At 40.1% G+C, this 12,420-nt stretch overlaps 1 protein-coding gene across 2 annotated transcripts in view; it reads right to left on the reverse strand.

Annotated features, from left to right (window-relative positions):
- The window catches only part of LOC135919736 (regulator of G-protein signaling 7-like), an 87,159-nt gene that overhangs the window by 10,894 nt on the left and 63,845 nt on the right, over positions 1–12,420 (reverse strand). The window contains exon 16 of one of the 2 annotated variants that reach the window (XM_065453604.1): positions 12,269–12,372. The exons of the other annotated variant lie outside the window; for it this stretch is intronic. Within the exon in view, the coding sequence (XP_065309676.1) occupies positions 12,301–12,372 (72 nt within the window). The 3' untranslated portion in view covers positions 12,269–12,300. The remainder of the gene's footprint in view (positions 1–12,268; positions 12,373–12,420) is intronic. 2 annotated transcript variants of the gene reach the window in all.

Below are 12,420 nucleotides of genomic sequence, written 5' to 3' on the forward strand. Positions count from 1 at the left end.
AAAGGTGCCAAACAGCTCAACGCTGGCAACCTATGGTGGCTAGGACAAATTTGACCAGTGTGACAAATCCTACTTATGGTACTTATATGAATGTGATGAAGCCAACCTGTTAAATTTAAGAGAAATCTTACAAAACCAACTCATGGTACTCAAGACAAATGTGATGAAACCAACTTATGATATCTAGGACAGATGTGACAAACCCCACTCTTGACACCTAGGACAGATATGATAAATCCCACTCATGGCCTCTAGGACAAACGTGACAAACACCACACACGGCACCTAGGATAAATGCGACAAGACCAACTTATTATTTCTAGGACGGATGCAACAAACCCCACTATTGGCACCTAGGATAAATGTGACTAATCCAACTAATGGCCTCTAGGACTAATGCGACAAACACCATTAACGGTACCTAGGACAAATGTGACAAAACCAACTTATGATTTCTAGGACAGATGAAACAAACCCCACTCTTGGCACCTATGACAAATGTGATGAATTCAACTCATGACTTTAAGGCCAAATGTGACAAACACCGCTAATGGTACCTAGGACAAATGTGACAAAACCAAGTTATGGTTTCTAAGATAGATGAAACTAACCCCACTCTTGACACCTATGACAAATGTGATGAATTCAACTCTAGACTGCTATTACCAGAAAGCATAATGGCAATTTCCAGAAAGCTTACACAACACCTGCTTTAAGCCCTGCAACTTCTGGCTTCAGAAATGCTTCGCCGGCTTAAAGCAGCTGTTGTGTTGGCTTTCTGGAAATTGTCATTATCTTTTTCCTGGAGCACTTAACACAGTAGGCTCCTCTTGGGGCAAACTCTGGGAAACTGAATTTTTTGATAAGCTGAGCTGTTTGGGGACTTTTCGTCCAGCTTCCTGTAGTTTCAGTTCACTGAAACTACAGGAAACACTGCCTCCAAGTTCCAGCTCTAGGATTGCTCGACCAAAACCAACTAGCTAAAATTCAATCTGTTCTCAAACAGCTAGTCATGACTTATGTACCTTTTCTACAACAACTGCTCCTTCGTCACACAGAAAAATACCAGACGTTGGCATGTGCCGAGGCACCCACCAAAGGGCGCCTATAGGTATGGTTCAGCATTTTCAGTTTTAATCGCAAAGAAAAAAATATTTTAAAAAATGGAACAAGTGTGCATAGTTCTTTTTTTTTTTCGGCATTCAGTTTTAACCAAACAGGTTCTGTGATAAGAAATTTTCTATGTAGCTAAGACAGCAATCTACGCACAGCTGCGAGCCTGCGTGCGCTCCAATGCAAGGAGCCCAGCCAAGTCGAAGCCACATGTCAGCCTGCTGTGCAAGCAATCTTCACTTTATTTTTATTTTTCCGTCCGGTTTGCCTTCTGCGATGCTAACAAAAAGCAAGGGGGTGAAGGGGGGGGAGGATAAGGAGACAGAGCACCTAGAAGAGTCGCAAGAACTCTGTTTGGGTACAGAGAACAAAAAAATCTTAAAGAGAGGACACTCGGGCAAATCTGGCCTGAGGAAGTGCGTCACGATCATGTGAAGGCCTAGCCTTCAACACAGCCACTAGCTGGCATGAGTAGTAAAAAATTTGTTTGAAATTAAGTTGACCCACAATGTTATACATTTAAAATTTTGTTCCTAATCAGGCTGCACACTTTATTTATGTAATAAGTTTAATAGTTGTGAATGTACGTTTTTGTAGCTTTTTAATGCACGACATAAAGGCAACAGAAGAACTTCAGTTTGGCCTAGTTGGTATTTACTGCAAATCATATTGACCGCAAAAAAGACGGGGACATAGGAAGAAAACACATAAACAGCACAGGCGGTAACTTTCAACTGATTTATTCATAGCAGCCAGTGGGCATATATAGGCAAAAGGAACATGCGCAGATCGCGGCAAACAAGAATGCACATCAGCTGTGCATTCTTGTTTGCCGCGATCTGCGCATGTTCCTTTTGCCTATATATGCCCACTGGCTGCTATGAATAAATCAGTTGAAAGTTACCGCCTGTGCTGTTTATGTGTTTTCTTCCTATGTCCCCGTCTTTTTTGCGGTCAATATGATTCGACATAAAGGCAAGTCTTGCCCAGCCGCAAGCCATTTGCATTTCAGTGCGTTTTGACAGTGTTTAGCCTTGTGCAAACTTCAATCACTCGCGGCTTTGTACAAACTTCAGCCGCTCGTGCAGAAGCAACCTCTGCTGCTTTCGTATCAGCATCGTTCTTGCGTCTTGAACGAAAGGCGAGACAATTTTTTGCCTTTCTTTGTACTTTAAATGCTGCGTGCACTGCATAGCTTCAATAAAATTAATTAATTCATTATTTATTACAGCTTTTGAGGAAGTTAACCCAGCCACTTGGGAAATTGCACCCATGTCACAGGCCAAATAAAGATAGTTTTCTTTTTTTAAAAGTCCGCACAAATATAATTTCTGTTCAAACAATTAGCCCTACTGATAAGTACTTGCCGAGGGAAAGTAGAGCTCATTGTAGATCATCAGTTAAGCAAGGCTATTCATATAAAAGCCTTTTTGGTAAATGGGGTGCAAGCGTTTTCTTTGTTTCATGTGTTGACCGGAGAAATTTCCACAGTGAAAAAATTTAATCTGCAATAATTGTGGTAATAAACCCTACCGATTATCTATATTTTGTTATGTATGATATCTGTGTATGACTGGAACTGCCTATACAGCGCTAGGATGCCCTAGGTACAAATAGACCTGCAAATTAGTGGTTCTTCTTGATTTCTCTTTTCCTTTACCGTGGAGAACCAATTTGCTGTGCGGTTGTGGTAGCTTTATTTGTTGCACGTTTTTGATGCCCGGCATCATGCGCTTTTTCTCTGACTATTCTGTATTGTGCTGCTTGCCTGTTGTGTTATATTTGTCAGTGTTCATTAACATGCTTGCAACCTGCAAGGGGTGGCGTAACTTTGAATCTGTTGCTACATTTAGTGCCGTGCAATAAATAGTTCTTCATTTATGAGGCGTCTCTTATATGTAGCTCCACAAGAAGTTGAATAGACAACAGAACTGCTAGTATTACCTTGCCTGTAACGGTACTGGCAAGCACAATGTAATATTTTAAAGAATTATATTTTTGCCCTTAAAAGCATGCAGTTAACTAGCTGAGAATGATATATTCAAATAGATGCTCCAACAAATCTATAAAGCATCAGAATGCCGTGCATATGGTCATTGACGCAAGCAATGCACTGCAGCATTCAAACTGACCGCTCATGTCGGTACCCAGGGAACCGAAACCGGAAGTTAGGGGTTAGTCTTCCGGCTAGCCGCTTGGTGTACTACAGTCAATTGGATCGCTGGACTCTAAGTGAATGTCCTCTCTTTAAAGGTTTTTCCTTTCTCTATGGTTTGGGCGTCGGGCTCTTGAAGTCTCCACGCTGCCGCCACTGTGGTGGATGAATTTGGCAGGTTACATGATGCTAACGTGGTGTAGTGTCCGCCAAGCCATTGTATTCCTGTGTTATTTATTTGCTGGAGCACTGTATACCTATGCAATATCGCAAATAAAGTCTCATTATATTTGTGCGCGAATATGAAATGCGCCCACTCTTAAATGGCATTGTATCTTTGCTAGACAGCTTCTAAAAACTTTATTCTGTGTATTGGATTCAACTACACTGTTGAGCAGAATCTGCAGTCATACAACATCTTTCAGCATCTACAAAAATATTGAACCAGCTGTTCACAAAAAAGAAAAGAAAACAGTAATCTCAGCATGAAAAATTAGTCACCAAAAGAAGACAATAAACGTTCTTGAAAAATGTATTCAACAGGGGAAGGAAGGACCGAGCATTCAAGTGGAAATAAAATCTGAAATAAGTGGATGAATTTTGGGAAAATAAAAACCTAAAATGCTGAGCCCTACCTACAGCTTTCTATCAGCACTTTACTTCCCTTAATAGCGCAATCACTGAATGACGTTGGCGCTATAATGACTAGCTTCAAAGTTTCTAAGCATCTTAGATAGAGCAGTTCGCAAATATTTTATCAGTAATGGAGTAAGATAGGATGCACATTTAGGATGTATGTTTTTGGGCAGCGGTCATAGGAATTGGGCATCTACTAAGAATCTTCTCTTCGCTACAGACTGGTGCTGTCAAACAAGTGGTTCCTGCCGTGCAGCATTCTACCATGCGCAGCTACGCTCGTGCCTGCACGTGCCACCCTGCTACGCCTTCTCCTGTGCCCAACTGCGCCTGCCGCTACGTCGCTACCAGAAGATTGACATCGCCTTCGCTATCGTCACCTTGTGCGGCCTTTAGCATTCTGTTGCTCGCATGTGCTGCATTTCTGCCCAAGGGCACCACTATGCCTGCATTAGCTGCGTCGGAGGATATATAAGGGAGCCACCAACACACCCAGACACTTTTTGGGCAGCGGTCACAGGAATTGGGCATCTACTAAGAATCTGTTCTCTCCGCTACAGGTTGGTTTACATACTTTCATACTATGGCCCAACAGCAGCCCAACACTTATGGGCTGCTGCCCATAAGTGTTGCCTTGTGGTTTTGCTTGTTAAGCAATATGCCTACTAGTACTGAACTGGCCTAGAAAATTGAGCACCTTGAGTCCCTGCTTCATGCTAACTGGATAACTTTGTTGACGATTTTCTGGGTCTTGATCTAGATACCAGGACCCAGAAGATCAGGGTCTCGGTAATCTTCGTTCACTTGTTGACAGTGTACATTTAATGAGTGACCAATATGATTTAGTATGCTCACCTGTCGATGAACTGGTCAATTCAAACAAAACGCTGAGGGCTGAAAAGAAACAGCTATCCAAGAGGATTGCAGATATGGAGCACTACAGCAGGCTGAATAGTGTCAAAACCAAAGGCATCCCTTGTACACAAGGCGAGGATTGCGCAGTTATATTGAAAACTCATTCATAGCCATATCAAAGCCTGTAAGTGATGATAGCAGGGTCTTTTGGATAAATGCAGAATCTGATCGCCGAGTATTCACTCGATGCTGATTTCTGCAGTTTATCTTTCCTATTTTATAATCTTTGTTTTATATCATCACGGCACTGCTTTCACCTAAGGAAACAAAATCGTTGCTCTCTAATTCTGCCTATTTGTTACTGCACATCAATGCGCATAGTTTGTGCAAAAGCCATGACAGCATTGCTTTCTTCTCTGAATTGCTCTGTCATTCTATTTCATTTTTGTGTGTTACTGAAACGTGGTTAGGCTCTTGTGATGGCAATCTGTATGGTTTTTGCTTGTACAATTCAGAATATTGTCACCGTGATTCTAGTCACTACGACGGCTTGGCTATATTTATATCATATAAAATTAAGTACAAGCGTATGTTTGACTTGTCTTTAAATGTTTTTAACTGTGAATCCGTGTGGATTGAGGCTTATGTTTCCCATTTTTGCAATCTTAATAATTTGATCCATGGCTGTATTTACCATTCCCCATCTTCACCTATCCCAGATTTTCTATGTAATCTTGCCGCAGTACTCAATATAATCTCTGCTGAAAACAAAAAAGTTGTACTGGTTGGTGACACCAATATAAATTTATTGGACACATATAACAACAGCACAATAGCATATAGTGATTGCTTTCTTGTTTTTGGGCTTCAGTCCCTAATTTCATCCCCTACGCGATTTTCACCCAATGGAAACTGTTCTTGACCACGCTTTAAGCAATATCGCACCAACGCCATGTGCAGGAGTCATTGATGCGCTTATCACTGATCATCTTCTTGTACTTGTAACTTTCACCGCAAAACTATTTCACTATAACACGTGCCATTTTACTTCTAGCTTAAACCAGGACAACTTTATCAATACAATTCATGGCACTGAATGGACCTAGATTGGCAATTCGCGTGATCCTGGGAGAGCACTAGGGAATTTCTGCTTCTTGTTTCTTGAAGCAGTGTGTGCAAACACTAAAACTGTCAAATGTAAGAAAATATTTAAATTTCTCTATAATCCCTGGTTAACAAAAGGTTTGTTAACTCCCATGCGAAAGAAAGATAATCTATATTGGAAAACTAAAAAACAGCCATTCAATGTGGGTCTAAAACTTATGTCTGAAAGATATAGTAATTTGTTGAATAACCTTCTAAAAAAATCTAAACAACTTTATTACGAAAAATAATTTTGTAAGACAAAAAATAACCTCATGAAAAAATGCAAACTTTTCAATGAATTTTTGAATAGACCACAGGTTAGTAGAATAATTGATAAAATAAATTATAAACAACAAATCTACACTGAGGCATCCAGCACCGCGAACTCGTTTGGTGATTACTTCCATGTGAAATACAATAATAGGCCTTTAGCTTCATTGTATCCTCTTACACATTGTAACCATTCATTTTTTCTCTATCCTGTCACCCTTGATGAAGTGTGTTCTACAATCCTAAATCTAAAAAGCTCTAGCGTCAGGCTAGACAATATTTCTGCTTATTGTGCACTTAAAGCTCACTGCTTCATATACTGCGGAAGTATTATGCAATATAATTAATCTCTTTTTTAAATATGGTACCTTAGCGAGCGCACTTAAGAAGGCCAAGTTAATCCCGGTGCATAAAAAAGGTGATATTACAGAGGTCCTAAACTATCACCCTACCTCTATTCTGTCCTTGATTAGCAAAATTATTGAAAAATTATTTCTGAAATGTATTAACAAGTACCTTGTCAAATTGAAGTTGTTAAAGCCTTGCCAACTCGGTTTCCGTGCAAGTAGTTCAACCAATTTAGCTTTGCAATCATTAACCGATTTCTTAGTCTTCCATCGACAACGACGATTTCGTCAGTTCTGTATTTCTTGATTTTACTAAAGCCTTTGACACCGTTAATCGTAATATTTTATTTACTAAACTAGAATCACTGGATATACGTAACTGGTGCACCTTTAACTTTTTTTTAATATTTACTTACTTGATCACGAACAGTCAGTCTGCATACGTGACGTTTATTCAAATGTTAAGATCATTAATCAAGGGGTACCACAGGGCTCAATACATGGGCCTCTATTGTTTTGTATGTAAATTAATGATTTGCTTAATTGAATTATTATTCCTAATGTTGTCCTTTGCGCTGATGATACCGCCATTTTCATGTCGCATAAATTGTTAACGATGCTAATCACTAAGCTGAACAATGAATTGACCAAAGTTATTTAACGGTGTTCTTTAAACAACCTAATTTTGAACCCACTTAAACTAAGTTCATGATTTTTAAAAGATCTCAAAAAGTTCTCCCTTATCTACCGCAAGTATCCATAGGCCATCATTTAATCCCAGTGGCTGATTGTGTAACTTTTCTTCGCATAAAATTAGGCCCTAACTTGAAGTCTAATAATCATATCGCTTATGTTAAACAAAAACTGCTTTTGGTATAAGAGCTCTCATTAAATCTCATCCATCTTTATTTTTTCTTTTCATGTCTTACTGTCTTTATACTTTGCCTTCATACATTGCCATATGGCATTACTTTGTGGGGAAATACATATAACTGTCACCTTTCGTCCATACAGCACACTCAGAACCAGGCCAATCGCATTATTACCAACAGTTTTTTTTTTACTCTAATGCTTCTCCACCTCCTTCAGGCTAACTTCATTCTTCCTATATCTGGCTTGTTTAAATTTCATTTACTTATCACTATTTAAATTACTTAACAAACAGCTCGCATGTCAATTAACAGACTCTAGGTTGCTCACAAATGCCAACAGCACTAGGTTTGCCCATTATCACAACTTTCTATTACCCAGATGCAACACAAATGACTTCCTCCTTCTCGGCGATTAAATTGTGGAATGACTTACCCTATGCTCTTAAATCATCAACATCTTTGCATTCATTCAAATATGAACTTAAAAATCCCGTTTTGTATAACTAGTCCTAATTAGTTTACTTTGTATATAAAGTGTGTTTCATTTGTTAAATAGATTTACACAATTTAGATTGATAATGTGAATTTCTTTTTATTTTACATGTATGACGCCTTGTACAAAATTGAATGTATTCCTTTTCACAACTTTGTTCACTTTTTATTTACTTGTAGATTGCATAATATATTACATTACTGTATTAATTAATCATTTTGTACCAATCTTCTCATTAACCGAAGGTCCTGCTGCAGTCTTTTGACTTTGGGACCCTCGCCAGTATACTACTAACAACCAACGGTCAGAGAGAATTTTGCGTCCAAGTCGTAATTGCCATTTGCTGTTCTTGGTGAACATGCCCACTCAATGTCAGGGTTTTTCTCAAGCGACTTGGGCAGTTTTTTGTTTAGCAGGACTGTCCAAATTTACCGAATCCCAAGATTTCAAGCTGCATCTCCATGTCAAGCCCCACTGTTTCCAGCCTCACCAGTGCGCTTTGCATAAATCCATACTTCTAAATATTATCAGCGGATGAAGGGCAAAGTAAGCGCAAGCACATCTGTTAAATACATAACTGGAAACATCATTAAAAGTTTAGATAACCGGGACAATCTGTAATTTCCGGTACATCCAACATGAATTCGGGACAATTCAGGACAACAAAGTTGCTTAAAGCTAGGACCAAGCAAATTCCCAGTGACAACAATGACGTCCTGTGGATCTCTTATGGACACCCACGGCGCCAGAACCTGGATATGTTGAATACGTCCTGCGGACATCCCTCACATGACCGTTTGGCCGCACTTTCCGTGTCCTGTGAGCATCCCTTGCATGTCCAGGAGGGACATTATGGGGACATGCTTTGTACATGTTACAGACATATGCCAGGGCCTTATGCACAGTGTTTGCTATAATGTCAATTACGGTCGCAGCACATGCTGTGTGACAGACGCAACAGGCAGAGCGTCCACGCTTCAAGAACAGATACGTTTTATGCACATGTTTCACTCACGCACGTTTGCGGAAGAACAGCATACTCCTCATTCTTCTAGTCCTTCCACCAAGCACAAGTTCCCTATTGAACTAATTGAAGTTTTCAAAGTAAATTGCGCCAGAAAATTCGTAGAGTATGACGTACACACAAGTTCCAGACGTGATAATTTGAACAAGTGAAAGAACGTAATTCTTTTACAGGGAAACTCAAAGATCTGCTCTCAAAGATAAAGCCTCAATTTGAGGACAAATATTCACACGTATATCAAAAAAGTTCCATGTAGGATAACCTTGGGACATTCATGGTAAGATATTTGAAACAGGTCTATGTGCAATATCCCTGGGGCATCTGTAATAAAAAATGTCCAAAACTGGACGTCCAGGAGATGTCCTATTTGTATCCAAAATGGTGCATGTTGACTGGGACATGATGATTTGGATGTCCTATGGATGAATTGTTTTTCACTGAATTGGTAGATGTCGCTAGTAACTGACACTATCATCGGTACATTCTTCAAAATTGGGACATGTATAGAAAATCTCGACTTATTGAAATGACACAAAGGTCTTCTCGGGGAGAAAAAAGAAGTATGCAAAAAGACAGCCCAATGAAAAGGAAAGCAAAGGGCGTATACAATGCCCTGTATGCCCTTTGGTGTCTTACGCATTTCATGACATCACTGGACACAAATATCCACAAAGGTGTTTAGCTCAGAGGATTCGGATTTAGAGAGTTGACGTTAAAGCGACTCTCCTTTAGTTATTTACAGTAAATAAGTTTAAGTGCAGGTGCACATCGTAATAGCGAGCTTTATAAACGCGGTTATAGCACTCAATACAAGGTGCACACGAGTCCCTTTGATCTGGGCATCACTCTAAGAATGATGCTACAAAGCTCACAGAAATAAAAGAATGTGAAGGTATTGCTCAACATGGTAGTACCATGTTCTGCAAGATAATAAACGGACACAACACTAGCGTAGACAATCATGTCTGTGAGGTCGCACACTGTGACACAAATTGACAGATTTTATGGCATGCAGGTGCTCTTGCTTTACAGTAGAACACTCCATGTGAAAATATAGCGACGCAAGAAGTGCATCGACATGTAGTCAGTGTGCGCGCACGCACAGTGTTCTAGTGTAAAAGTCGGCCCAGTGCTTTGACAAGGTTGCCAACATGCAAGCCACTTAAAAGCAAGTTTTAAGCAACGTGCTCATGCTGAAGATGCAAGAATGAGACAGCACCACACCAACACAATCCAAATGGTCTTACTGACAGGCTGGGGTCTGCCTTTGCTACTTATAAAACCAAATGAGAACTAAATGACCACAAAGTTGAAGCAGTCCAGAGAAAAGTAAATAATTTCATTTAGTGTCACTTACAATTAAGATATTTCATACAGTTCGTGCTGACAGACTAAATTTTGCCACCTTTTCTACTTGCTAACATTTCAGATCTTCAAAGCTTCTTTATGCCGTCACAAGCTTGCCACAATTGTCTTTACTAAGCAACTATATCTAGTCTAATTCTATGAAACCAATAGACAGTGAGGCAAAGAAAAGCATAGCAGAAGTTAACTGCATAGTGTTTCAAGAACTAAAACTGCAAGAGCAAATTAATTCCAGTACGTCAATTCACTAAAATGCTTATTAAAAGCAGTAATACCAGAATGTGACTCTACAGAATCCCCGTTTGTAACATAGAGGCTCAGAAAACAGCTGTATCACAATGTTCGCATTTAAAATTTCAGTTCTTATGGGAATGATGTCCTTGGTTGTACATAGCAAGAATCAAACTTTGTTCTCACTGTTAATAAGAACCCTTCAATAAAATGAGACAAATAACAGGCCTGCTATCATTCAGGATTAGTTTAGAATGTTACTGACGGCTGGCCTACCAGTCCGTCAATAAGACCATTTGGCTCTTATATTCAAAAGACAAGGCTTTAGTTGAGAGAGCAGCTTTCTCACAAGAGTTCATCAAAATATCCAGCAGCCCCAACAGCACAACTCATGCAAAAGACACGCACTCAGCAACTGTCACTAATGCAAAGCGGCCACTGAAAAAAAAAAAAGCCAAGCAGTAGCACCAACACAGCTTCATCTTTAGAAAAATTTAGTTTTTTGAAGTACACATGTCACACCCGTCACTCCTGCAGCTACACCAGCGACTATCGGCACTGCTAAAGAATACTGTGATGAAAGTTAGGCATTTGTGGCTTCTCAAACTGCAATTACAGCCTCTTCACATCATGATCTTAGAATTTCTTTTCAAAGTGGGTTGCCAGTTATTCAGTATCATATTGCAGGTGTCCCGAGACTCAAAAGTGCTCATTTTAAGCTTATTGCTTCGCAAATTCAAACCTCAAAGTTAGCTCAAGTAACCACTGCAGAGGCATCAGAACAAGCTCTCCAATAAAATCGACTGCATCAGTTAAAAGCTAACAGTAACCACAATGCCCAAGCTGACTGTCTCATTTACTGCTGTTTGATTTTATTTTTTTCTTCTTCTTTCCCAGCTCTCCTTGGGGTTGAAGTACTTGCAGTATCCCAATTGCAATCTATCCATGAAAAAAATATACGATTTTTCGCTAGAGTAGTGTCCCAATGTAATAAAAATGTCGGCAATAATATGAAAATTCATTTTTCTTCAACAAAGGGGCAACATATCATATGCTTGAGAGCACTTATATTGTTCTTTCGATTAAGAAACAGATGAACGTTTACAAAAAGAAAATCTGAAGTGTGTGATGCAGGCGTGGGAAAGATAACCAATTGCTTGCTCCCCGAGTGGTTGAACGAGCAAAAGTAAGTTAGGCACGGGTACCTAAGTGACATGTAGCTGCTACTGGGTATGAATTAAGTAATCACTGCAGCGGTTGAGGTTGGCACTGTCCACCTCCTCTGTGACTGCAGTCAGGTAAGCCCAACATTTCGGGCGAGAGAATTTGCAAGTCAGACGTGAACAGAGAAAATCTGACTGAAATTCCTGACACGGCACTACACATGTCACAGGGATGTGTGAACGTAAAATGAGCTGCCAGAGTTCAGCTTGAGCAATGAACACATAGGATGTGTGTTTCTGGAATAGACAGATATACAGAGATAAGCTGCTAGTGAAAGGTAATAATTATAGTGCCACTGTGCAGCAAAAGAGAGGTACAAGTTTCCTTGCTGACTAGGAATGCCACTCGTAATGATAAATGTCAGATCAGGTGTAGAGGCAAAATTAGGTCTGTAAGACAAGGTTGCGGCAGATCTTTCATGATGTGTTTGGGCAAGGCTGTCTCATCAGAGAAGCACAGCCCAGGTACTAAGGCCTTTCCATATAAAAGAGATCAGAAGAGAAAGACATAGATAATGAGAGAGAGAGAGGCACGCACGCATGCGCAAGGCAGCCATGGCGGCGGGCAAGCTAGGAGGAGGATGGACCCGGGTCCTTCTTGGCCGTGAACGATATCACAGAGCGGAGCCCCTTCACGGAGGTCTGCGAGAAGGGCACAGTTGAGCGGCTGCAAGCTGACTGCGCCGTTGA

Source organism: Dermacentor albipictus, chromosome 7 (assembly GCF_038994185.2).
Source record: "Dermacentor albipictus isolate Rhodes 1998 colony chromosome 7, USDA_Dalb.pri_finalv2, whole genome shotgun sequence".
NCBI classification, from domain to species: Eukaryota; Metazoa; Arthropoda; class Arachnida; order Ixodida; family Ixodidae; genus Dermacentor; species Dermacentor albipictus.